Here is a 27,297-nt window from a genome sequence, read left to right as displayed (position 1 = left end):
CTACATGCAAAGTACGTGAGTGTAGTACGTACGTATACATACCGGAAGGCCTCCCAATTTCTACATACTATGTGTACTGATCATGGGCCGGTGAGCACTCTAGTACAGAATCCAACTTATCACTATTAAGAGCACCTCCCATGACTAGATCAAAAATTATTATCTACATAGGTAGGCAGTCTCAAACGATCCCAACATATACTACTCAAGAGTACTCTCGATATATATCTTGATTGATGATTTGGGAAATTCTTTAGACCCAGATTATTCGATACATACCTACATATGTCGTGGCACTTGCTTATTTATAAACTCTAGGGTAGCCCTATTGACGTAAAGCTAAGTATATAGAAGGGAATAAAAAAGGAAGACTTTATAGAAGAACCTACTATAGCTCTTGTTAATATATTGATCAGCTGGTTGTTCCAGATATTCCATCATGAAACCATTCCGGGTGATTGTCCATTTGAGTTGAGGATGTTTCCTCAGTTCCTCAATGTCTTGTAATTGGTCCTGTCGAGGCGGGAATGCCATTATCGTATTAACCAGAGAATGTTAATATGGAGACTTAGGTAAGGATATATCGTGTCATAAAATATCCACTACTCTTAAAAGAAAAGATTTGACATACTCCTTTGGAACATTATAGTCAATATTGAACGCACTGGGAACGAACCTGGTCACCCGTTCCAGATTCTGCAAATTATTCGATCAAGTTTATTTGCGTCTCGGGGGCTCCTGGCCAGTACAAGTTGGTGGTTGAAACTACAGTATCAATACTATATGTTTGGGATTCCTGCACAATTTTTGCAACGTCTGTATAGTCTACTTCCAGGAGTCCAGAGACTCCGGATAAAAGTGTACTTGGTGTGGCTGCATTCTTCTGGGGAAGATAGTTAGATGCATTCCAGCTATCAATCCGGAGATGTAAGATTTGTACCTTTCGTTATAGTATGAAGATTTTATCGCGCTTCGATTTCGCTATAGCTTCCATTGTAGTCTCTCCTAGGGTCTCCAAGAACTCCCGCAACAGCGAGTAGACACATAACTTCTATAGTGAGGCTGGGATATCCAAATATGATAGTCACTTTCCCTTCTTGGAACTGAAGCTCTGAAAAAGTCGAAGACCATCGCATCTTAAATAACTTGTACTTGTACTAAGCCTGTCATTCTGATCCGGCTCCCACACGCTCCGGTGGATATATCGATTCAGCCATGGTTATTCAGATCAGATCGACCTAGATAACAACAGGCTGTACATCCTATCAATTGATACTGCATATAATGATACCTAGGTAAATTTCAATCAAGAGAGATATACTATATAAACATTGATTGTCGACTCAAACTTCCCTATAGCTAACCATAGGGTATAAGCACTTCCAAGGCTGGTCTTCCTCAAAACAAGTCAACGTGTGCAGTCACTTATTCCAGTTGCAGTGGGACTGGGAACAAAGTGCCGAACATGGACGGATCCTCATCATACCACAGACGTACCACATTCATACCTACCTTGCGACCAGCTGACACAAAACACGAAAAACATATCCCAACTACGTAAGAAATTGCCAGCCCACTGCCAACCCCATCTAACGTCTTGGCCCTTCGTAAGAACCAGAGAGGCCTTCCTTGGCGTTCCGAGTACGGAGAATGCTCTCCAAACACTGCTGGATCGATTCGGTATCCCGGTCAAGTGGGCATTTTGCACTTGATCTGATCAAGCTGAATGTCCGTAACTTTGTTGTACCACATGGTGCGCACTCGCAATTAATTGGTTAAGCTGGGGACTTCCACGTGCCAAGATAAAAGGAATTTTTTATCTGATCCGCTTTTGTGGGTCGGTTGGTCTTATCTGATCCGAATGAAAATAGTATCTAAGACTGTAATAGGAAACGGTGACTTCAGTGGTTATCCGCTCTTCGGAGAGGGAGAGGTATTTGTAGTCGACGTCACGCCGTTTAAGACATGCAATTGTTCAATCGTACCTTTTCAGGAATTTCCACTGTGGTACTAATTCGGTGTCGTTTTTTACCGGTTGACTTAGCACAATGGATCTCATACTCAAAACTCCCGTTCTCTCCGAGGACCAAGCCCGACCCGATTCAGCAGAGAGCAACATACATCAAACAGAAAAGCACTCCACAAAGCAGCCACCGCCGCTAATAGCAAAGCTGACTGCTATTCTGTTGATATCATGTATCAGTTTTGGGTCTCATTGGTATTCGAGTGTGACCAGTGCGATGAAGAGTACACTTAAAAAGGTAGCTTCCTTGACGAAATTTCTCTTAAAAGGGTCAAGATGTTGACTATTTCTGAAGGAATTGGGTATCTCAAATACACAATTCTCCCTCCTTGAGGCTAGTGAGGATTTCATGGCAACGGTGCTCTTACCTTTTAGCGGTTTGATTACCGATCGATTCGGTGGAGCCAGTACGTCTGCCGCCCCATTTACTTCGCATGGCCGCTAACTTGTAAACCAGATATGATCGTATATGGCAACATAATCTACACCCTCGGCTCAGTCCTAGTTGCAGCAGCCGCAACAGTCGAATCCTACAAATTCATGATTGGCAGTCGCGTTATTCTTGCCTTTGGCGACATCGCGACTCAAATCGCCCAGTATAAGATGTTTTCGTCATGGTTTCCGCCGAATGAAGGGTTTGCGTCGACGGTGGGCTTCGAGCTTGCTATTGGAAAAGTAAGTTCCTTGTTGGTGTAACTGTTCGACGGAATGACGCTGATTGCAGTAGTTGGGTGGTTTTGCGGGACAGTCGACAGCCAATATTATTGCAAAGGTAGGTTTCTCAATCAAACTCCAAGTGGAAAGAAGCTGACTCTTTAGAAAACTGGTCACTTCTACTGGACCTTCTGGGTTGCCGTCTTCATGAATCTATTCACAAACGCGTCCACCGCCCTATTTTGGATCTTCAGCCGCTACTGCGAAAAACGGTACATAGGTCGACGCGACACTGCCACGAATGAAAATTTGACTGAGAAGAATAAAAAATTTGAGTTGAAAAAAGTCTTTGAACTACCCTGGACCTTCTGGGCTGTTTTATCTTTCTCATTATTTCAGACAAGTGCAGCCATTGTGTTCAGTCAGAACTCGACTGAGCTTGCAGAGAAGAGGTTCAACGTTGATTCGATCAAGGCGGGTTGGTATAGTGCGCTTAGTAAATACACGGGTAAGTCATACCCTGTCCTGCTGTAGGTTCCAATGCTAACAGTATCTGTGGCATAGGATTCTTTCTGGTTCCTTGTTTAGGGGTTTTTATTGATATCCTCGGCAACCGAGCCACAGTCAGTAAGTAAATCTGGTCCTTATCAAGTCGGTTTTTCACCATTTGCTAACAGTGACTTTAGTGTGTGTTTGCGGGATTGGAATGCTGCTCTGCATGTGTCTAGTCAACTTTGCAGACACGTCAGCTGGCACAGCAGCTTCCTTCGGTATCTATGCTGTCGCCGTCTCCCTTGGACCGGTATCCATTATAGACAGCATTCGGGCAGTCCTATACCACCAATCAGTCTTTGGATCCGCCTATTCCCTCAAGATTACCATGAACAATGCGTGAGTACATCTATCTCTTGGCGCAGTCTTAATTCGATACTAACAATTAGTCCGATCCGAAGAATGAACGTCATTATCAGAATTATTACCGGCGCCCTTCAGGACGCAGATAATGATTCCTACCGCCGAGCCGTGAGAGTCTATCTCTTCCAGGCTGCTGCCTCTGTTGTAGTCGGTTTGACTATTCTCATTGGCTCCTTCTTCGTCGACTCACTCGCCGTGTTGCAGTGGACGAGAAAGTATCGCCTCAAAAACGGCGGAGCGATTATCGATACGCTCAAAGAAAAAAGCGCGACTGTACACTTGGTAAGAAACAGAAGAGTTTCGATTGCATGTTTTGGGCTGTTATCGTTGCTTATAGTGGGCAGCTGGGTGGCATACATCTGGGGGGCTGTTACAGGCCACAACTCTTGATGAGATGAAGATGTGACTAGATCTTGATCTGTCTCCAGATGAAGATCTGCAAAGAATACGTACATAGTAAAGATGTCATGAAAGGGGTTATGGCCAATAGGAGCTCGTCTGGAGCTGGTGTGGATCTCTTCCAGCCGATTGCAGACTGCTGCCTGATTCTCCAGGCATGAGCAAGCAGTGTCAAAGACAATGAAGCAGATGAGCTGCACATATATATTAACGTTAGTAGAAACAAAGCAAAACTGTCATGAGTCACATTCTGTGTCTAATTTCTGTTCTGCAGTAAAAGAAATCCAGCTGCCTTTTGACAGGAGTTCACGTGCTTGCCCGTCAGCCAGTGAGATGCCCCGCCTCCGCAGTGTTGCTGGTGGCCACCTGCCAACCCCACCACGGTCCAGTCTGCTACATACATGGTACATAGTTTTGACTTTCTTTGCTGACTATCGGGTCAGAAAGTATTCCTGTCAGCCTAGACAATTTCAATTCCATGACTTGAGGCATCCTTTACTTATGACCAGACATGCTCTCCCTTTTAGATGCCAGCTGCTCTGTCCTGCTCCACGTCTCAGAAACCTGGAGCTAAATCAGTTTGCTTTAGTCGTCAACTTGAGAAGGCAACACTAGTGAAACTCAGGACAGCACATATCGTCACAGACTACCACAATGAGTGGCATCCAGCGCTTCCTCACTAAGCGTGGGGAGAAGCATCGACGGCAAGTCAAACAGGGAAAAGAGGTGAGTTGACCAAGATCGTGCACGCTTGTAAATGTGGCGTGAATGCCTCAGCTCTGTGATGACTGACTAGACCAGTCACATAACCCAGGTGTACGAAGCTACCTGCGGGGCCTTGTCATTAAAAGTGAAGCTGTTCCAAGCAGTGACACCAGCGAAGGCCAAAAGGTATGTATCAACTGTATCCCACTCGATCGACATGGACTAATTGCTGTCTTGAGCAGGTCAAGAAATTAGAGCAACGACTCGCCTCGATCGGAATTCTCGACCTCAATAGCGCACAAATCCATGGCGCACTCACGTCCCCGTACGCGCAGGGGGATACGGAAAAGGCATTTGATCTCCTCATGATAATCGAAGACTCGATCGAGGGTATTCTACAGGACTATAACCCCGATGTGAAATTGGTGGGCGCGGTGAATCGCCAGGGAGTCACATGTTACCTGGATGCTCTATTGTTCGCAATGTTCGCTCGGCTGGACTTTTTCGAGGCCATCCTGTATCGACCTTTCACCGACAACAACGATCCACGGAGGAAATTGGTCATTCTGCTCCGCTTGTGGGTGAATATGCTGAGGTCTGGAAGACTTATTACAACCGATATTGTGCGTAAACCTTACCAAGTATTTTGACTCTGGCTAACTGGATAGACCGAACACTTGCAAGAAGCCCTCTCCGAATGTGGATGGCCAGAAGCTGCCAAACTCTGTCAGCAGGATGCATCAGAGGCATTCACCTTTGTTACAGAAAAGTTAGAGTTACCTCTCCTAACTCTCAAAATGGACATCTACCATACGGGCAAAGAAGATGTCGCGGACGACCACAAGTTCATCAATGAGAGATTGCTAGAAGTCGCAATTCCACCAGAGCACGAAGATGGCACTGCAATCACTTTGGAAGAATGCTTAGAAACCTACTTCAACAATAAGATTGAAGTCAAAAGGTACCTCGAGAGACGCGGGACGATCAACTCAGTAAGATCTTTTGACTCGACAACGAAAGCAGGCACTGTGCATGTCGAAACTGTTGAGGTGGGCTCTTCAGCTCCATCTCCTATCCGGACTTCATCTCCAAAGCTTGAATATCCGATGCCAGAAAAGTTCTCGGTATCGTCTATGTTAACTCGACGTTCCAGCATCGTTCAAGAACGGTTTGTCCCCGATAAGGACTCTCATGATGACCTCATCCACCCAGGTCGAAAGAGAAAAGGAAGCTACCGCAAAGAAGTCATGATGCCGGCATGGCAGTTCTTCAGCTTGATTCGTAAGTGTTAGTTCAAAAGCCGTTTTTTCTCGACTAACAAGTCTTCAAGCATGGTACACGGACAACACACCCATGAACGACGCCCAAGTTGCAGCTCATTTTTCTTCGAAGCGGCCCATTCTGGGCATGTGCTTGAAACGTTATAGCATCCTACCCAACGGCAACGCTATCAGATTAAATACGTTCGTTGATATCCCAACAGAGATCGGATTGCCACATTTCATCCAAGACGATAGACTAGACGAGGACGGACCATTGTATGGCAATTTCAAGCTGTCGCTGCAATCCGTTGTCTGCCATAGAGGCAACTCCGTTGATTCAGGCCATTACATCTCACTTGTACGAGGTACTAAATTCGATTTGCCTTCGACCTCCCATAGCGCCGAGACGAATATAGGCGCGGAGAATAGTGATCTGTGGATGCGTTTTGATGACTTAGCCGCCGATCGAGTCACACGGGTCAACATTGAACAGGCGCTAAAAGAAGAATCGCCGTACCTTTTGTTTTACCAGATAGTGCCGATTGATGAAGGCCTCACAGAAGAATATCTTAGTGATAAGCGGACATCTTTCATCAGTGGATCCGAAGACCTGCATGATGAACCAGTGAAGGAGATTCACTTGTCGGCAGTCAGTCTAGAATCAACCGGTCGAGACACATCCTCAGTTAGGCTCAGCTTCGATCTTTCAAGTTTGCGTCCTACCCTAGACAATACCGAGACCGACGCGTCTTCCACTGTTCCGGATAGAACGATGACAGATATCAAGGACAACGCACAGAATAACACCAGCCTCCGCGATGCATTTGCCGCTCGTCGGTCCTTGTCCATACCTCGCCGAGGAAAGGAATCGCAAAGTCGTTCCCGCAGCCGAGGCGGAGATCAATCGGGAGAGAAGCGTCTCAGTACTGCCTTTTCAAGATTCACCTCACGAATGAGCAAGGAAAAGAGCATAGAAAATCCTTCCGCGAACGCTGATGAACACGAAGGTCAAGCGGATGCCGAAGATGGTACAGTACCATCCATCGCTTACGATGAGAACGAGGTCAAGGAACCAGAGCGAGGCCGAGATATGACCACCAAACAGAATAACGGCAAACAGCGTCGCAAGCAATCAACGAACAAGAAGGAGAGACCCGACCGAGAATGCCTTGTGATGTAAGCAGCGGTGGTTACAGTGATTTCAACGATACCCTTTTCATCTAGTTGCAAATTTCTTTCCTCCTTTCTTCTCTTCTCATTTCTCTTCTTCTTTGAGACCGTTCGCAACATGTCCATGTCGTCGACTCTTTTCAAATCATTGCGTATTGGCCCGTGTATAATTAGCATAGCGATTGCATTTCATTTCCAATACATAGACTACTGCAACAATCCAAGACATTGAGATAACTTTCAGATGTCCAATAAACTAGTTCAGCATGGACGCAAATATATGGAGTAGAAGAGCCCCACTCTCGCCCGCAGCTTGAGCCATCCGTCATTCGGGAGCTCCTCACCAGGCACAACATCATAGCTTCATTCCCTCAAGGCTGCACAATAAACCACCTTACGCCTTCACATCAACATATCCTGCGCGCATCGGCATTACTTCAGAGGTAACTACCCAAATATCATGCAGCTCTGAGCAGGCGCACTATGGTGCTAGATCAATCTGGCGGTTATGTTGCCCCGAGCAATGCGTCCGAAGCGCCTGATCCCTCACTCCCTATCTTCGACGTGCGAGATGTCCAGCTTAAATTCGCGGCGAACTTTGTAGCTGCGCAGGTGGCTAACAATGTCATGATATTGGCGCTTGCTACGGGACGCATACTGCGGATCGATCTGGATAGTCCGGAGGACATCGATGGTAAGGCTTTGAAGATGAGTATGTAAATGAATGAACGTGTGTGCTAACAATGTGACGAAGATATCGATCTTCCCAAGAAACCTTCAGAAACCGGAGTCATTCGCCGACTGTTCCTCGACCCGACCGCTTCACATCTGATCATCACCACCACGGTCGGCGATAACTATTACCTACACACCCAGTCCCGGCAACCCAAATTATTGTCGCGCTTGAAAGGCTCGATAGCGAGCGTAGCATGGAACCCTTCCGCGCCGACTGCATCCACGCGAGAGATATTGGTAGGCGTCACAGATGGAAACGTGTACGAAGTGTACATTGAGCCATCGACCGAATTCTATCGTCGCGAAGAGAGACATGTCACGAACGTCTATCGGATACCCGAAATGCCAATCACAGGTATATTCGCGGACTTGATACCAGGGAAACCGGATCAGCGATATGTGATCATATCAACGCCTACGAAGTTGCTGCATTTTCAGGGCCATGCCGGTCGTAATGCGAGGGATAGTGTTTATGGCGAGCTGTTCCAGCGGAATACACCCACCGTGCATGAGAGTCCGAACGCGACAATAGCGGCGCCTTCGTCGTTGGCGATCTCGCCGCGACAGACGGAGGAGCATCATATTGATGGACAGCCAGCAGATTTACGATTTGCGTGGCTTTCTTCGCCGGGCGTACTACACGGTCTGTTAAATCACGCTGCGTCTGATGGAAACAAGGTCGTTGAAAACTCTTCTATGATTCCTCGCGAGGTGTTTCCAGCGACGGAATCCGCGCGTGGTGGGAAAAAGCTGATCCAAGATCCTGTGACTGCTATAACTCTTTCACAATGGCACGTCCTTGCCCTGGTGGAAGGACATGTGGTTGCCGTAAACGTCCTCAGCGGTGAAGTGGTACACGATCAACCTGTACTCGAACCGGGACAGACGGCTCTAGGTCTCTTCAGCGATCGCGTGAAGAATACATACTGGCTCTTTACACCGACAGAGATCTACGAGATTGTGGCCTATGACGAAGACCGTGATGTGTGGCGCCATTTCTTGCAAGAACAGAAATTCGATGAAGCTCTTCGATATGCACAGAGTGCTTCGCAAAGGGACGCTATTGCTACCGCTTCAGGTGACTATCTTGCTAATAAAGGAAAGTATTTGGAAGCATCTGCCGTATGGGGCAAGAGTAGTAAGAGCTTTGAAGAGGTTTGCTTGACATTCATCAACGCGGGTGAACATGATGCTTTGCGCAAGTACCTGCTCACCAAACTTACGAGCTATAAGAAATCTTCTGTCATGCAGCGAACGATGATTGCAAGCTGGCTTGTAGAAGTGTTTATGGCCAAATTCAATTCTCTTGATGACACTATTGCGACTAAGGCCGAGCTCGCAGAAGGAACTAGCACGGGAGAGTCAAAAGCGCAGCTTGAAAACATTCGAGCCGAATTTGAAGAATTTGTGACCAAATTTCAGTCTGATTTGGATCAGAAAACGGTTTACGACATTATCAGCAGTCATGGACGCGAACAAGAGCTGCTGTTTTTTGCAAACGCGACCAACGATTACAACTACGTTCTATCATACTGGATACAGCGAGAGAAGTGGACAGAGGCTTTGAATATGCTTCAGAAGCAAACTGATGCCGAGGTTTTTTACAAATATAGCACTGTACTCATGGTCCACGCTGCGGTTGGACTCGTGGATATTATGATCCGCCAGACACATCTCGATCCTGAGCGACTGATMCCCGCCATGCTTAGCTATAACAATACTGTCAAACCAGCATTGAACCAGAACCAAGCTCTGCGCTACTTGAACTTCATCATCGCGAACCATCCTCATCCGGCGGCAGCAGTGCACAACACTCTAATATCTATACATGCTTCCAGCCCCTCTCCCAACGAAGCGGCACTTCTCAGTTATCTCGAATCGCAAGCCTCCGACTCACCTCCGTATGATGCCGATTTTGCTCTCAGGCTGTGCATACAATACGAACGAGTCCAATCCTGTATCTACATCTACAGTTCCATGGGCCAATATCAACAAGCAGTAGAGCTCGCCCTCAAATACAACGACATAGAATTTGCAGCCATCGTCGCCGACAGACCCGAAGGCAACGACAAACTACGCAAAAAGCTCTGGCTCCTCGTCGCTGAGAAGAAAATTCGACAACCGGGCACGGGCATCAAAGACGCAATTGAATTCCTCCGTCGTTGTGAACTTCTTCGCATCGAGGACATGATCCCCTTCTTCCCAGACTTTGTCGTCATCGACGATTTTAAAGATGAGATTTGCAAAGCCCTGGAAGAATATTCCATTCACATCGACGAACTTCGTCAAGAGATGGATACATCCGCCCAAACAGCGAGCCAGATCCGAGCCGAAATCACGGACCTAGATAGTCGATACGCTATCGTCGAACCGGGCGAAAAATGCTGGATTTGTTCGCTGCCGTTGCTGAGTCGACAGTTCTTTGTATTTCCGTGTCAGCACGCTTTTCACAGCGATTGCCTGGGTAAAGAGGTTCTGGAGGGCGCTGGTGGGAAGAAACGGTATATACGCGATCTGCAGGCGCAGTTGAATAAGGGAAATCTATCGGCGAGTAGGAGGGAGAAGATTATTGTGGAATTGGATTCTTTGATTGCGGAGGCATGGTAAGTCAACCCGCCCAACGCTCATAGGGTATATCTGCTAACTGTTCACTAGTATATTATGTGGTGACCATGGAATCAGGCAGATAGACAAGCCGTTTATTACTGATGCTGATAATGTGGATGAATGGCAACTGTAATTTGTTTTGTCAGGTAGATGCATGTACATATCTAATTAATGAGACTTTTTTACGTTCGGCCTATTGTGATTGAACAAGAACCACCTATTCAAGCATATGCATATGATCGATTACTCCAGACCCCAATAAGGATGCACGTAACATTGGAAGCGAACTAGTGAGTGGTTGTATAGAAGGCCTTTACGCCCTGCAGTGCAACACACCCGACCCCTGTCCAGATGGAGATTTTATGGCAGGGATTATGAGCATGGGCTTCTGAAACTCTATTCAATCCATAGGTATAATTGGCTCCTTCGCTCTCAATTCTAGATTTAGTTAGATTCTAGAACTAAAAGCCCATGCGTCTGATCCTGGGTTCTTCATACATCAGAAGGTCATCCCGATCATTTTTGTCGGGTGTTTTATCTTTTCTTCTATACTGCAAAGAGTCACGGCGAGTTGACTTTAGCAGCCATATCATCATATGAACAAGTACCAAAGAATCTTTCCCCAATCTAGAAAGCTGCGCGATGTATCCAATGAAAATTGAGAACATTTGTCAGTGAAATTGAAACTTGACTTCGAACAACCATGAGAAAGGACACTACCCCTCTCCCATGGAAGTAAGCTGCAATTAATGCCGATACTCCTAGCTTGTTCATATCGATTGCCACGCTTTGATTTGGCAATCTTTGCTCACTGAACAGAGATCAAAAATCATTGAGGCGAGTCGCCTGGAATTCTGAAGAATATAGGTCGTTTCTTTCACGCGTGGTGGTTCTATAGATCATCATTTCGTATACTAACAACAGCCTAGCTGCGGAGTAATCGACTCTACATCGCGAGAACATTTCCTAATGATCCCGAATTCATGTCAGGCTATGCACGAGCCGCAGTTGTATTAGACAGGAAGAATCTATACAGCATCCTTTCTGAATAAAACAGTTAAACTGGCTAGGTTCTCAGCACATGCTCTTTGCATGTTTCAAACCTACTTCTAGAGAATTCTTTTCCGTCAGCCGAGGCAAAATCTCCTAATCGTAGAATAGTGTCAGCTTTTGGGAAGTCCTCGCAAGCATATATACAGATGTCTTGTGCAATTACCTAGAATGAGAGGGAGGAACAAATGTATTGGTGCTATCAAGCTGCCTATCCCACAAAGCGTTCAACTTGCTCAATGTCAAGATGTTCTTGTGCACTGTCATGTACAGTCTTTTCACTGTTCTTCTGACCCTCAGCCTCTCACAACGAGGCCATTGCTATGGCCATCAACCGCGTCAAGTAGCTTCTTCAATTGCCTCCATCAACCAATCGACATGGAACGCATTCAACGCAACCGTTTCGGGGCACCTTCACAATGGAGAGCCCATGATGGCTCCATGTTACACTGACTACGATGGTGTACTGAAATACCCGGACGTTGCGGAATGTTTTGTTCTTCAAAGTGCACGGTCAGATACAGTTTTGGTGTCTGATTACTTTGGGGGGTATATCAATGTACGGAGTTGTCTCTTCTACCATCAACTTCTACATGTTAAGAAGGCTATATCATTGGTATTTGTAAAAATTGACTTAATATAGGTAAATTGGGGCTCTTGTCAAACCACTGGGCAGAGCTGTGCCTTGAGCTCTCTACTGAATCCGGACACCATTACCCCTGTCACCAGGGAATGCTACCAGGGCAGCGTTCCCTCAAAGTACGTCAATGTGCAGAGTGTTAAAGACGTGCAGAATACTTTTTCATTTGTTCAAGAGAACAATCTTCGGTTAGTTATCAAAAACACCGGCCATGACTATAAAGGCCGGAGCTCGGCGCCTGACTCGATAGCGTTATGGTGGGTGCTATGCAATACTGTCAGATCCCAAAAAAAACGCATGATAAATCTAATGTGTTTCAAGGATGCACAATTACCAGCCTGACATAGTCTTGGAGACATCTTTCACTCCAGACGGGTGTTCCGCAGCTGTTGGTGATGTTATCACCTTTGGAGCAGGTCAAGAGTTCGAAGGAATCTATGAATTCGCACACAGTCATAATTATCGTGTCGTTGGAGGCAGTTCTAGTAGCGTAGGAGCTGCCGGGGGTTGGATCACCGGCGGCGGTCATAGTATGCTTTCAAATGAGCTAGGTCAGAGCTTTGCCCTCTTCCCAAAAATAATCGAAATGGCGTACTGACCTCTTGCTATAGGTCTTGGAGTTGATAATGTCCAACAACTGAGAGCAGTGCTTCCAAATGGTACTTATGTCACGGCCAATCGTTGTCAAAATCAAGATGTTTTCTTCGCGCTTCGAGGAGGCGGCGGTGGTAGCTTTGCAGTTATCATGGAGATGAGCACCTTGGCTCACCCTGAGTCTACCACTCAAGTAGCAGAGGTGACCTTTGCGAGCTTGAGTGCCGCCAATGCGGCAGAGTTCATCTCCCTACTGGTTGCTAATGCCGATACATGGGCATCCCAAGGGTGGGGGGGTTATATTCAGCCTGGTCTGGTTGGCAGCCAAGTTTCTTCGTTTATCATGGCAACCTCGTTGTTGAATCATACCGAAGCCGTCATCTCAATGCAGCCAATTCTTACCTTTGTCAGTAGATTTGGCACCCTCGCAAACGCTAGCGTGACGACGTTCGACACCTACTTCGATGTTTTGGCTAGTCTCACATCAACCGGACTCAGCGCAGTCCCCGCTGGGGGGGTGGCCATATCATCAAGAATCGTGCCCAGAGAGTCGTTTCTCGGCTTAAAAAACCAAACAGAGCTCTCTACGATTCTCAATGGCATCATTACCACGAATGAAGTCGAAAACCTGGTCTCTATTGTACCGCTCTTTATTTGCGTGACAGCACCTACCCTCTACTCTCAGAATCTTCCGACGACAGACTTACCTGGTAGCTCTGGGGCCGCATCAGTCACTCCTTCCTGGCGAAATGGTTTGTGGCATGTCATCCATCTGCGCGTATTCGATGGTACCACTACCGAGCCGGCAATTGTCAATGCGATTTGGCAGGCTGCTCACGATACTATGGATCCTTTACGAGCGTTCACGCCGAATTCCGGAGCATACCAAAACGAAGCGGATCCTTTTGAGACGGACCCAATAAGCACTTTTTGGGGTGCAGATAATTACAACCGTCTGCTGTCGATCAAGCGGGAGATTGATCCAAATAATATCCTCACAGTTCACCAAGGAGTGGGTTGGGATGACACGGATGACAGATACAACTGTTATCCCGATGTAATTGCGTGAGATGCGCTTGAAAGGATATTGTAGATGGATGGTGAAACGGTGTAATTATTAGCTATCTATCATAGTACCCTAACTAGTAGAGGACTTTCCGCACGAAGAGCTACCAGGGGTTACTGAACTGGAGTATATTCAGAAGAAAGTGAATAAGATGATTCTGTTTGGAAATAGCGAACAGGGCAGAACTGAATCTGCATGATTGTACCTAGGCAGCGGGTATCACTTCTCAATATACTTCGATTCAAAAATGACATTTAAAAGTAAATCAACTCAATTATTTCCCCAGGTGACTTGACTGCTGTACACCAATCTACTTTCGAAACCTTCCTATATTGGCTTAGACTCTTAATATATAAATGAGGATACCTAGGTAGCATTAATAACATGCACTAACATGGGTACAGTGCAGGAATATACAGCAAAATATCCAGGAAACATCCTGATCAACTTCTCCTCACACCGCTATCATTGTTTGTAATATACGAGCATAGAATCTTAGAAATATGGAAAATAAACGACATCAAACACCCTTAAAAGATATCTGCATGTTTTATTTGATATGATTGTCCATGGCCAGATCAGTAGCATCTAAAACTTTCAGGAGAGACCGCGAGGATTTAAGCACAAAACCTATTCAATTTAAATTTAGATAAAGGTCCAAGGAGTGAGGCGTCTATCTGTGATTATCTCGTGCAGGATGTAAAGTCATTCAGCTCACTGCATAACCACAGCTACATGTCCATCCATGTACTTGCCAATGTTCTTCAGTCCCAATGAAGCCAGAATTGCGAGCCCGCCAAAAGCTATACTTACGTAGTACACGTACTTGTAACTTTCGGCAAAGGCTATTTGACCTGCGAGGACGACCGCATCATACGCAGCCTGACTTCCAGCAATGCCAGGTAGGTTCATCAACTCTTTGATTTCCGATGCACCCGTCAATTCAATGGCCTCGGTGATGATCTTCAGATCAGTGATATGGAGAACTTCCATCATGACACCACCAACATAATACTCGACATTAGTGAGAAACTTGCTAATGAAGATGTTATAATAGATCGTATAGCCGACGCCACCGCCAATGACACGGATGGACAGTGTGAGAGCGGATACCGTGGCGACGAGATCCTGTTTCAGCATGTCTTAATTTTGGCGTGCCAAACCAAAAGTCGTACTTTACAAGGGGAAGTGGACTCACGTCGGGACATATTATGGTTGTCATAATCGATGCCGGAACGACTATGCCTCCGATTCCCAAAGCGGCAACGATAAGGATACCCCATAGCTGATGGAGATTATCAACGCGTGCAATAGCCATAGCACCGCATCCTGTATATGATTCAGTATACACAGACAGAAACGTCATCGATCTTATGCCGTGTCGAGAGAATGATACAACATACCTGCAGTCATCAGACAACTGCTAACAAACATCAACTCTCTGATCCTTCCCTTGCAGGTACTCAGCAGCCAAAGACCAATGAATGCCCCGGCAAGAATTCCAAAACCGATAGGCAAACCACGAAGACCAACTTGAATGGGATCATGGCTGTAGACGTTAAAAGCCTCGGTAGGCCAAAACATGAGTATCGAGAAGAAATTAGCACCTGAGATGAAAGTAATCAAAAGGGTGAGACCGAAAGTTCTCGGCTCTTTTATCAGGCGAGCGGGCATGAGTGGATTTCGAGTGCCGTAGATTTCCCAAATTACAAATGCAACCAGAAAAGCGATTCCCAATATGAGGGGTGCTAGAACATGGGCGCTATGCCAGGAGTACTAGAAACGTCAATGATTATGTTTGGACAAAGTATTAGTGGATAGAATGTTCTACCTGATAGCCACCCCATTGCAGGCCAGCCAAAAACAGAACCATGCCCGAAATGCTGAGAAATCCGCCCACAAAGTCTATTTTCGAGATGATTTGCGCACGACTGAGTCCCTTTGAGTTAACTCGTCGTGGGGGGAAATAGAAGAACATAGTCATTAGCAGACCGACTCCGTTCCACGCTGCGCATAGAGCTCCAACATATCGCCAGCTGGTGTGGTAAGCAATCAACTGCGCCCAAAGTACAGAAGGGCAGAACGGGAGGATGCTGAAGACCAGTATCGCTACGTATTTACCCCGTTTCTTGGTCGGAGCCATCTCTGCAGTAGCAGCGAGTGCAGTAAGCTCGTTGATGCCGGCGCCAGCCCCTGAAATGGTCATCCCGCCTGTGCTCATTGTTGCTTCCGGTCAGCAACATTTTCTTTACGTTGGAATCATTTGCATTTCGGCACCTACCAATGAAGGTGTTCATGGAACTAGCAGTACTGCTTACTATCATACCAATGCATAGCAATGATGCTCCGATTAGGGCAATGTAACGACGTCCAATCAAGTCGGAAATGGACCCAACGAATGGGCAGATACCAGCCAAGGCTAGCAGATTTCCCAGAATCTGTAGGGAGGCTGTGCTTAGCAGAGGTTTCATTCTATTACGTCGACTACGGCGCAAACACCGGGTTTGACCAACATACCAACCATATCCATCGATCCGCTCCTCCGATATCTTCGTAGATATACGGCGGTATACCGCCTGATAGTACCCGATCGATCCCGTGAGCATGAGTCACAGAGTGGAACGTCGTCTGGAAACGTACCGAAAAGATAGACGGGGATCTGACTTCCGGTCCACAGGAAAGCGAGCGCCACGAAACTCAGAAAACGGTGAACGGTCATCTATACATTGTAAATCGGTAAGCAAGGATCTGTTGTGTCGGGATTAGGGGGAATGCCGATTCTTCATGCCGAACAAAACATACTGGTGTTTCATGGTCATGATCGGCATCATCGCCATCTATCCGTAGATCCGTGCCGTGGAGACCATCATCTTGGTGGATCGATTCAAGGTGTGAAGCAGCCGTTTCAGCCACGTTTTTCTCTTGCTGGCTACTAGTTGAAATCCAATCCTCACCCATGGTTGCGAGTGTGACACGCTATGCAGAAGATGAAACTCAATGCGAACAAAATTTTGGGAAAGGTAAAAAATAGGGTAATGGAGATTTCGCCTACTGTGCAGGGGGAGACCTTGTGGGCAACGGCACTGTTGTAATTTCTGAAGTGTGTTACGATGTATTGCTGGGAGGAGGTCGTGGCATCTTTATGCACGAGAAAGTGATAGTACTGTAAAGCATTCTACGAATATACCCACGCAAAATTTTGCATATAACGAGTCATTCAAAGCAAGCGAAATTCGTGGATTGCTAGGGTATTACAGACCATGGGCTAGCTATTCGCCCAGCAACAAATTGTGGCGTTTACACGACTCAAGAACCAACACAGAGTCCTGGGCTGCTAGATATTACTTTTTGTCTTTTCCCGACAACGCCGAGGTAAACAACACCTCCTTTGCGCCAAATCATTGCTATCTCAATATTGGGAAAATGAAGTCCAAGTAGTCTAGTTTCGACTCTGCAAAAGATGCTCCGCTCCACTAGCTCCACCAAACCTACAGATGACCTATACATGTGGCTGATAAGTGTGGGTGCGAGTTTCTACGTTCCACCTCGAACGAGTTACCCAGATTGAGACACCTCTGCGGTGAGTCCAATCAGAACAGAGAGGCTGATTTAGGGCTTAACGGCAGCCTCGGTACAGAGATCCAAATTCCAAAAAACAATCGATTATCTACAGGAGGAAACTGATAGACTTTCTTTAATTCGTATTCATCTTCCGTACAGTAAGCGGCTTTGAAACGAGGCTCATACTCAGGCTCCAAACCGGAAAACGATCCTCTTTTGGGGAAGTGTAATCCATGTTCATGGTTCAACTTCGCTCTAACGTAGCCTCCAAGAACACGAGAAGCCGAAGCCGCCAACATGATTGGCTCTTTCGCACTCCTGTCCTAATCGAGTTCAGTCCGAGCTCCATTTCTCGGCCACGAGTTGTGGGCTCCAAAGCGCCCAGGAACTATGGGGCTTGGCTGCTCAGGAATCGTTTCATGATTCATCTGTTGATTAAGCTTTGCGGGGCCGGTTCCGCAATTGCTCGTATTTACCGGCCTAGATTTCACATGGAGGTCTTGCCTGAGGATCATCCCGGAGTTCCTTAATTAGATAGATGAAATATGCAGATCGCAAACTTGGGGTAGTCAAGGATGCTGCGCGATCAGTCCCGTAGTTGATGTCACCACATTCTTCTGCTCCGGGTGGGTTTGGCAGACTTCATGTAGAACCGGGAAACTGTGGGTGGGTTGAGACCTCATGTTTCATCACAAGACATGCTCGAAATGCCAAATAGGCTGTATTACAATCTAGGTTTTCGAGCCAGGATCGCAGCGTGCATCATTGTAGTCACGGCTTCACCAAGATTTGTGAATATAAAAAGGCTCTTGTCCTCTGCTTGATCAAGAACATTATTAACCTCATCTCAACAAAAAGAGAACAACGGAACTATCAGATACATCTAATTATTGAAGATTCTATAGTCCGGCCTCAAGTCATCCCAACGCCTGAAATCACCATGTCTTTGTCTACTATGAAGATTTTTCTCCTCGCACTTTGTGCTGGAGTGTATGCCTCTCCTTTGTTGACCGACAGAGCAACTTCTGGTATGATCTATGAACTTGCCCAAGACATATGACTTTTGCTCTTAACAATGTTGCTAGATTCCGGCATCTTCTCTGAAATGCAGCGTGCTGCTGAACTGTCTTCAGCCGCATACACAGGTTGCATTGGCAGCGCCTTCGACGTGACAATCACCAAGCAAATAAACGACGTCGCCACTGATACCCAGGTGAGATGCAGCTACTGTACTGATGAAACGAGTCTTTCTTCGAATGCTGATCCATCTAGGGGTTCGTTGGATATTCTACCTCTAAAGGCCGTATTTCGGTTGTCATGCGAGGATCTACCACGGGTAAGCCTTTGGATCGCCCCAATACGTACCTAGATACACCGATACTTACCACTTACCATAGCCACCGATATTTTGAATGACATCGATACTACCTTGACGACACCATCGTTCTCCGGAGTGAACTTCCCAGCCGGCGTTCAGATTATGCAAGGTCTGGCATCGCCTTGGGGTGCAGTCCACGACGAGGTGATCGCCGAGGTAAAATCACTTATTGCAAAATACCCGAGTTATACATTGGAGTCTACAGGTCACTCTCTTGGGGGTGCCTTGACCTATCTGAGTTACATTGCTTTAGCTCAAAACTTCCCCGGCAAGAATATTACGAGCAATGCGCTAGCAGCATTCCCGATTGGAAATGCGGCCTTTGCAGCCTTTGGCACGGCCCAAAATGGACTTCTTCGACGTGGTAACAATGCTGGTGATGGTGTGCCGGTTAGTGTCTCAAAAGCTATGCTTCTAATGTGCAAGATATGATCTAACTAAGTCATTCAGAACATGTACGTTTCGTTACCATACGACTTCGTCCACTACGGAGAGGTATGTACTATCATTGGCTAGCCTCAGTGAATCCATTCCATTCTTATCATACTAATGCTATGTAGGAAATCTACAGTTATGGCAGTGCATTGACTTGCTTGTTGTGCTCCGGAGAGCGCGACCTTCAATGCTCCGCTGGAAATGGCCTGGTTGGTGTCACAACAGGGCATTTCTCAAGCTTTGGAATCGGGCTAGGCTACGCTGGCTGTGCTGGTCTTTGAGCAATGGCCCAATAGTCTTCCAATGATTAGAAGTGGGTAATCCTAGCGGCAGGCCGCTCATTGAGGACCGGCAGGAATGAACATTGGCCTGCATTCCTGGCTTCTAGGTCATGTTTCCATGTATTTATGATTTTTTCCCCAATTGATTTGCGAAGTTTCATTTTTAGCTAGTCTGTCGTTTCTGCTTAAGCCTGCTGGCCAAAATTGAAAAGAAAAATGTCTGCTTTACCATCGAGATTTAGTTGTAGGACATTGTTACGTGTATCTCCTTCCGTATTTCATTAAAGTCAAGTACCAGTTACAGGGTGATCGTAGTCGGTATGTACACAGTCAAACCGTCTGTTGTTTCTGTTCCAACAACTCAGTCGTGTCTACTCATATGTTCGAGTATCTCAATGACCGCCTGTGTTGACTATACCGACAGAACCCGGTTTGGACCTTCGGTCTCCCACGTCGACTTGATCCAATCTTGAATGCAGTGATCGTTTCAGTTAGGATACACTGACTAGATCTGTCACCTTCGATCTGAAGGTGAATATCGGTATAAAGCTGTGCGATGAGTGTCGAGACCTCTAAAGTATTGGATCATCGAATCTAGCATAGCGCCTCTACATTAATGTTTTGTCGCCGGCTTGGCTATTACTGATTTGATCCTATGACACTGTTCCAGGGCACTGACTTCAATTTATATACGTGCTTAATACCGGTAGGATCGTAGACATGATTGGCTGTTTTTCTTATAATAGGCTATTATTGTTTAGGTGCATTGAGCTAGCTAGTTGAGGGATAAGGTCTATGCTGTGATTGATGTTTAATTCTCTTAGTCACTGACTTTATTACCTTTGGTCCACCAATGAGGTACTGTGCGCCTTAAAATAAGTCGCAATTCACGAGGAGGCTGAAGCCACAAGCGTCTCAAATCGGGCCTTTCCGGGGCTCCAAAGGGCCGGCTACATCAGGGAAATGCCTTCCAACCATGCCGGAATCTAGTCAGTGTTATCTTTTGCCGTATAGATAACATCAGAAGTCATTGATGAACGCCGCCCATGACTTTGGCCGAAGTTTGCAACGAATGAATGTTTTTCTGGTCTTTGAAGAGTCAAGACTGGACCCGGACTTGACTCCGACTTGGCTGAGGCATGACTATTTCGCGCTAGAATAATGAAACAGCCAGATCGCCACAGAATGCGGGGTGCTTTTAACTTTAAAAAGTCGTGTTGCCCATCAATATTAATCCCTGGAGCGAGTGCGCATATGCCTGGAAGCAGAAAATCTGAGAAACCATGGTTTACTGCGGTAAGCCCAGCAGAGGTTGTGAGAATTGTCGAAAAAGAAAGATTCGAGTAAGCATGCCACAACGGGAAGATAGCCGTGCATATTACACGTATGCTCGCTGATACCCTCGTCGCAGTGCGATCGGACTGAGCCTGCGTGCTTCAAATGCCAACAAGCAAAATTTGCCTGCCCGGGTTATCGCAGCTTGGTCGATGTGAACTTTCGTGACCAATCCCAACATGTCATTGACAAAGCACAGCTAGCCTATCGTGGTCAAAAGAGCAAGTCGGGCGTGTCAAATGCACAGAAGACCAAGCATATACAATCCATACAGCCCGTATCCTGTCTGGTCTCGACTACCGCGATGGACCAGCCAATATGTATCTTTTTGCATAGTTATGTCCCATCGGATTCGGTCCCCGTGAAAACCCAGTTGACCACGTCCCAAATTGTCACACAAGTCAAATCAAGTTGTGCCGTTCGTTGTGCGATATCATCTGTTGGACTAGCCATGCTCGCGAACACCAGAAATGATCCGAACCTGATGACCGAGGCTCGGAGGGAATATACCACTGCCCTGCGTTTGACGAACTCGGCCCTTAGACGTGAGAACGACTGTCTAAAAGATACGACACTCAGTGCAGTCTTACTGCTAGGCATGTTTGAGGTCAGAACTCGATTTTCATTCGTTTCTCTCCCTCCCCCTCTTCTTTTGACAATGTCGTTTTGTAATTCGAAGTATCTTTTCCAACCTGTTTACATGGCTATAGGTGATGGCTTGCGAAGCCCCCAAATCAGTGGAGAATTGGCAGAAACACATCACCGGTGCTGCCACACTGCTACAATTGTGGAAGTCAAAGAAGGATATGACGCCCACAAGTATTCAGCTATTTACACATCTTCGCACGGATGTGGTATGGATGTCACAGACAGAATTTTCTTAGGTCACCACACTAATTGGTCTTGTAGATGGCAAACTGTCTGCGAACTCAAACCCATGTTCCCCCCATGGTCAGACAATTGTCGACATTGGTCGGGACTTATAGATCGGAAGAGAACATTCACGCCGAAAGTCTAGGTGGGATTGTGGCTGAGGTGTGCGATCTTTTTGCTGACGTGCGAGGAAACGGGATTCCGGAGCTTGTGAAAGTCATTGAAAGGGCAGAGGACATCGATAGTCGAATGCACGCTTGGAGTTTAGGTCTTTCATCACGGTGGAGATATACAACTCACACTTACTCTGAGAGCCGTCGCCTAGTCAACCACGATACCTGTGGTGGCACATACCATCTATACCCTCATGTCTGGGCCTGTAACATCTGGTCGTACTACCGGACCGGACGCATTCTTCTAAATCTCTTGATTCGAGACCGTTTAAAACCACTTGCCGACTATGATCCCGAATGGAGGTGCGCCTACGATAGAGCCAAAGCAAATATTGCTGAGCTATCTATGGATATACTACACAGCGTACCGTATTCGATGTCGTTGCAGTTTTCGTCCCCATCGGTGGCTGGGATCAACTCGCCCCCTGGCGGATGTCTGGGTGGGTATACTATCTTATGGCCCCTCTATGTGGCTGCCAGTGTTTCTGCTCCTGACTCTAGCCATCGGAAATGGGCTATTGGCCGGCTGGAATACATTGGGCATCGCATGGGAATAGGTCAATCATTGCTTATGGCAAGAGTGGTACGAGACGAATTGCCGCGCGAGTCGTTATCTATATATGACTACTGTCAATCTTACCGGCCACAGTCGTGGTGAAGGTGAAAACTCGTTGAAGTACCGTAGTTTGTTTTTCAACATAATTCACTCTAAAGCCATCCATCATCTGCATGCACATCATGACCCCGATCCAAATCCTAGCGTCAGCGTCTAGACCACGTACAGGATAAGACTGCCTGTTCCTTATCTTTTTCCAAGATGTTTTCCTTGTGTGTACCAGTAGCTCCACAGGCCGCTTTCCTAAAATCTCCTCTACTACATATCAACACAGCATAGCGTACATTTTGTTACAGAATATGATCCTTGTGCAGCGTGATTTGAACTAATTAAGGCAAAGTCAAGGGGCAGGATTGATACATGAGCTAGCCTATATAACACTTGGTATGAAGGAAGTTGATCCAGGAAGTGACTAGCATAGTCTATTTGGTTTGGTTGCAGTCGATTGCGAGTCGTTTGTGTGCCTCTGCGTTGATCTTCCGTAACTCGTCACTAATAAGATCAGGCAAGTAGACAAGCCGAATGTGGATAGTGTAGATAAGTGGCAATTTGAAATTCTTTGTCTTGTATATATCCAATCATGCCATGTATTTATGTTTATCAACCTATTGAGAGTGCAAGTAGAGGCGTCCCTTTCCTACATACATGCGGTGTGGACGAGTGGTACGTCTTAGAAAGCAGGCTGTGCAGCATGACCAACGCTTATCCCTGTAAATTAATTTACAATGTCTCCACAAAGTATACTATCGGTGGACATGTGTTCGAAGACGACAGGGGTAGTCTACATTTTCTTTGTCTGGGAAGCGCTAGGCTACTATCCGCTGTTTAACCACCTCTTGATTCTTTGAGTATGTCAATCGGAAAGGTTACCTAGATTTACATATAACTCAGATTAAGAACATTTATCACTTTATACCAAAGATTGAGCATCACACATATCCATCATTGCTATTACATTAGAAACAAAATGGCTCCCTCACCCCGTCCAGTCTTCGTCCTTGTACCCGGCGCTTCCCAAACTCCAGCTGCCTATGGCTACCTCCTACACCTCCTTCAACAAAAAGGATACGGCGCCTTCAGTGCTCTTCTGCCCAGTGTCGGGGCCACGGGACAAGTCACTGCCGCCCATGACGCGGAATACGTACGTTCGCGCATGCTTCTCCCGGTGCTTGACATTGAACAGCACGATGTCATCATAATCAGCCATTCTTATAGCGGAGTCCCAGCCAGCGCGGCTGCTCTAGGTCTTGGAAAGGCAGATAGAATCGCTGAGGGCAAAAAGACATCGATTCTGGGTCAGATATTCATTGCTGCGGTTGTTGCTAAGGGAGGGGATGGATTGGATCTTGTCGCAAACTTTGGGGGGAACATGCCACCGCATATTCGCGTTGATGTAGTTAATCCATTTTTCTTCGCTGAGGTATAGTGCTGACAGGAAATCAGGAGCCAGCAAATCTCTTAAGATGCGACGATCCTAAGCCACCTTTATTCAACGACCTACCGACGGAACTCGCAGATGCTGCAGTCCTATCCTGCGTCAGCCAATGCAAGACTTCATTCATAAGCCCTTGTCCAGCTGCAAGCTGGGACAGTGAAGCATACAAGGGCCGGATTGCTTATGTTAAGACAATCAATGATCAGGCAGTTCCTTACGCTGCACAGGCCATGATGCTACAAGCTTCCGGTCAGGAATGGATTACGCGCGATATCGAAACGGGGCATAGCCCACAACTGGTGGCGCCGGAGAAGTTGGCTGATATTCTGGTTGAGATTGCAGAGCACTTTGAGGCACTATAAGAGAATCAGTTCATGACCAAAGGTGGAATTTCGATTGCCGTCCTCTTTCTCGAATTCCAGTTCACTTGTGGTTAGTGCGACGGGTATCTTTTCGATTTTATATTACATTGTTTAGGCAGGACGGGTATACAGTGATCGAATTATTGAGAAAGAGTATTACAGATTTTATCTATTTCGTGTTTGATTTTTGCCTCTCTTCACTTTACCCCAACATATAGGCTTCTGGTTCCGTGTGCCTCCAAGCTTTTACCTACTCTTATGCGAGAGATCAGCCTTTACAGATAACCCCCATAGCGAACTTCATGACTGTTAACTCGCCTTGGAGCAAGCTCGGTAGGAGCAAAAATAATTATTACCGAACGTGGTTAGAAAGTGACAACTTACTACCAGGTTTGGACACTGGCTTCATCGCTGCCGACGTAGCCGACCCGATTGTAATTAGGGCTAGACAAGCTCCATACCCGGGGTATCCATCCCGTCTAGGCCTCAGTAGCGCAGCCTGTCATATTCCCAGATCATGCCCACGTTTTCTCCAAGTTTTTTAAATCGTTCTCCATCTTAAATTAAACTCAATTAAGCATGCGGGTCTCTCCATTTCCGACGTACAGATTACTCGTTGGTTGGTTGAACTATGTACATACCTTGGAACATCCGAGATGAAGATCTTATGATGTTTCTGTGCCTAGACGTCCGTTGAGAGATTGATTAAGTTGTGGAATTTGTCGGAAGCAAGATAGAGTGATTAAATGGGTTTGATTTTGGTTGTATATGGCTTCGTCCATTGAGAAGGGGAATCACAAGCACGTTTTTCTCCGCAATAATGCCTGGGCTTACGGCTTGTCGATATTAGTTGGAACGACTATTTGATGAAGAATAACAAAAGCTAACTTTTCGCGTTAGATGAGCTAGCAACGAAAACAGCTATAAACCCAGGTCAAACCCATACCTTTGAATGACCACCAGTCAGTCCAATCTACTCTACAATGGCGGTCCTTACGTTGCTGACCACTGGTCTAGCGCTGGCCTCCGTGGCCTCCGCAGCCACTAAGCCCTATCCCAAGTTCGGCAGCAAACAATTCGATCAGTCTTTCCTCGACGGATACAACCTGTTGAAATTCACCTCCAGTCTCGGCCCGTATTCGGATCGTGTCTCTTACGGTGTCGATAGAAACACGCCAGCAGGATGCGAAGTAGACCAAGTACACATGCTCATGCGCCATGGCGAACGGTATCCCGACGCGTTCTTGGCCGTCGAATACGTCGCTGCGTTGGAGAAGTTGTACGGCTCAAAAATCAAAACCTGGTCCGGAGATCTTGCGTTCTTGAATGAGTGGACCTACTATGTCCCGGACGCAGCACTCTACGGTCAGGAGTCCACAATGGGACCATATTCTGGACTGCTCAACGCATTTAATCGTGGCAGTGAGTATCGTCTCCGCTACGACCATCTGTGGGACGGCAAGTCCATTGTCCCCATCTTCACGTCCGGTTACGAGCGCGTTATCGAGACGGCTCGTTATTTCGGCCAGGGATTTTTCGGATACAATTACTCAACCAACGCTGCTATCAATATTATCCCCGAAGCAGCCACGCAGGGCGCAAATAGTCTGACTCCTTCATGTGCTGCGGACACCGGTTATGAGACATGTTTCTTCGAGACAAGAACTTCCCCGTTGTTGAATGTTGCTGCTGCACGATTCAATGAGCAGAATCCTGGATTGAAGCTTAACTCGACTGATATTTACAACATCATGCGTGAGATTACTTCTTCTGCAGGGTTCTCTAAATGATACTAACTTTAGTTAATAGAAATGGCCGCCTTTGAGCTGAATGTCCGTGCTTATTCGCCCTGGATGGATGCTTTCACTCTGGATGAGTGGGTGGCTTACGGATACCTCACTGATCTGACTTACTACTACTGCTTTGGGTCGGTCTCTCGTTATCTTCTAAAGAATACTCCACTAACATATCACAGACCTGGTGACCCATACAGCTTCGCAGTAGGCCAGGTCTATGCCAACGCCACTCGATTCTTGATGGAAGCTGGACCCAAGGAAGGATCCATGTTCTACAGTTTGTACGTGCCTCTTTTAACTCATGATATCACTCTTGCCCAACAGCTAACGACATATCAGCACCCACGATGCAAACATCACCCCCGTCGTTGCAGCCCTAGGCATCGACGTCCCCGAACAACATCTTCCCAACGACACAATCCCTTTCCCCCATACATACCACACCGCCAACATCGTGCCCATGGGCGGCCACTTGACTCTCGAACGCATGACCTGCAACGCCACCGCTCTCAGCAAAGCCGGCGTCTTCGTTCGCGCAATCATCAACGAGGCTGTCGTTCCATGGAGTACCTGCCAGAGCGGTCCCGGATTCTCGTGCCCGTTGGCCAATTATTCGGCTATCATTGATAAGGGGCCTAAATTTACAGAGACGTGTGATACGCCAGCGGCTTATCCCAAATACGTGGATTTCTTCTGGAAGTATAATACTTCTACTCAGTATAACTATCAAGAGGGGCAGATCTCGTATCAGCTTACTACCACTAATGTCTAAGGAAAACAAAACCTACATGTATGATATTGGGTTAATAGAGCAGCAGTTGACGGTGTGTGACTGCCCAGACCTAATTTAGATCAGAGGTCATACCACATAATATTTCTGTAAGGCTGAGATAGAAACAGGCCTGCAACATTGAAATGACAAGAAACGACTAAACACTAAAATACGCGAGTAGCAATACCCATGAATATTCAAGCCGGACTCAAATGGTCCCCAGAAACCCTCTCGCTCTCTCCGTAAGCATTATGTATAACAAACGTATACGCTCCATTAAGAACAGCACCAGCTGCCATGGCTCCGATAGTCCAAACAGCGCCGCAGTAGTTGACTTGCATGCCGACATAACAGCCGCCGCGGCCCTAGAAGCTTGTATTCAGTATGGACGGCTATATGACTCAAGTTCATAGGTGTTCGTAATTACCTCCATTTTGTTAGAGTTTTGTAGGAATCTGAT

The 27,297-nt window shown here is 46.6% G+C and overlaps 7 protein-coding genes across 7 annotated transcripts; 6 read left to right on the top strand and 1 right to left on the bottom strand.

The window, feature by feature from the left end:
* Positions 1 to 2,240: 2,240 nt before the first annotated feature.
* Positions 2,241 to 3,998, top strand: BHQ10_006879 (uncharacterized protein; the record flags this gene model as incomplete). The annotated part of the gene is made up of 9 exons (XM_040879513.1): positions 2,241 to 2,261; positions 2,319 to 2,430; positions 2,481 to 2,698; positions 2,751 to 2,795; positions 2,843 to 3,185; positions 3,242 to 3,304; positions 3,364 to 3,568; positions 3,619 to 3,874; positions 3,930 to 3,998. 9 exons carry the CDS (start codon positions 2,241 to 2,243, stop codon positions 3,996 to 3,998), a joined length of 1,332 nt encoding a protein of 443 aa, XP_040735383.1.
* A 647-nt stretch (positions 3,999 to 4,645) lies between these two features.
* On the top strand, positions 4,646 to 7,138 carry BHQ10_006878 (uncharacterized protein; the record flags this gene model as incomplete). The annotated part of the gene is made up of 5 exons (XM_040879512.1): positions 4,646 to 4,717; positions 4,793 to 4,882; positions 4,939 to 5,319; positions 5,365 to 5,977; positions 6,027 to 7,138. The coding sequence occupies 5 exons, from the start codon at positions 4,646 to 4,648 to the stop codon at positions 7,136 to 7,138; spliced, it is 2,268 nt and encodes a 755-aa protein (XP_040735382.1).
* A 473-nt stretch (positions 7,139 to 7,611) lies between these two features.
* On the top strand, positions 7,612 to 13,823 carry BHQ10_006877 (uncharacterized protein; the record flags this gene model as incomplete). Its single annotated transcript, XM_040879511.1, has 5 exons — positions 7,612 to 7,822; positions 7,883 to 10,466; positions 12,250 to 12,417; positions 12,482 to 12,711; positions 12,772 to 13,823. The coding sequence occupies 5 exons, from the start codon at positions 7,612 to 7,614 to the stop codon at positions 13,821 to 13,823; spliced, it is 4,245 nt and encodes a 1,414-aa protein (XP_040735381.1).
* A 711-nt stretch (positions 13,824 to 14,534) lies between these two features.
* BHQ10_006876 (uncharacterized protein) lies at positions 14,535 to 16,778 on the bottom strand (the record flags this gene model as incomplete). Its single annotated transcript, XM_040879510.1, has 8 exons — positions 14,535 to 14,948; positions 15,019 to 15,149; positions 15,224 to 15,596; positions 15,652 to 16,031; positions 16,102 to 16,258; positions 16,338 to 16,396; positions 16,461 to 16,539; positions 16,623 to 16,778. 8 exons carry the CDS (start codon positions 16,776 to 16,778, stop codon positions 14,535 to 14,537), a joined length of 1,749 nt encoding a protein of 582 aa, XP_040735380.1.
* Positions 16,779 to 18,321: 1,543 nt separating this feature from the next.
* On the top strand, positions 18,322 to 22,413 carry BHQ10_006875 (uncharacterized protein; the record flags this gene model as incomplete). Its single annotated transcript, XM_040879509.1, has 9 exons — positions 18,322 to 18,409; positions 18,467 to 18,594; positions 18,654 to 18,717; positions 18,779 to 19,149; positions 19,210 to 19,254; positions 20,887 to 21,417; positions 21,521 to 21,664; positions 21,720 to 22,296; positions 22,358 to 22,413. The coding sequence occupies 9 exons, from the start codon at positions 18,322 to 18,324 to the stop codon at positions 22,411 to 22,413; spliced, it is 2,004 nt and encodes a 667-aa protein (XP_040735379.1).
* A 1,026-nt stretch (positions 22,414 to 23,439) lies between these two features.
* On the top strand, positions 23,440 to 24,269 carry BHQ10_006874 (uncharacterized protein; the record flags this gene model as incomplete). Its single annotated transcript, XM_040879508.1, has 2 exons — positions 23,440 to 23,859; positions 23,916 to 24,269. The coding sequence occupies 2 exons, from the start codon at positions 23,440 to 23,442 to the stop codon at positions 24,267 to 24,269; spliced, it is 774 nt and encodes a 257-aa protein (XP_040735378.1).
* Positions 24,270 to 25,252: 983 nt separating this feature from the next.
* BHQ10_006873 (uncharacterized protein) lies at positions 25,253 to 26,837 on the top strand (the record flags this gene model as incomplete). The annotated part of the gene is made up of 4 exons (XM_040879507.1): positions 25,253 to 26,024; positions 26,079 to 26,196; positions 26,245 to 26,346; positions 26,405 to 26,837. The coding sequence occupies 4 exons, from the start codon at positions 25,253 to 25,255 to the stop codon at positions 26,835 to 26,837; spliced, it is 1,425 nt and encodes a 474-aa protein (XP_040735377.1).
* Between the last annotated feature and the right edge of the window lie 460 nt (positions 26,838 to 27,297).

The sequence above is a fragment of the Talaromyces amestolkiae genome (assembly GCF_001896365.1).
Source record: "Talaromyces amestolkiae strain CIB chromosome Unknown scaffold13.1, whole genome shotgun sequence".
Taxonomy (NCBI): Eukaryota; Fungi; Ascomycota; class Eurotiomycetes; order Eurotiales; family Trichocomaceae; genus Talaromyces; species Talaromyces amestolkiae.
This window is presented reverse-complemented; position numbering and strand designations above follow the sequence as displayed.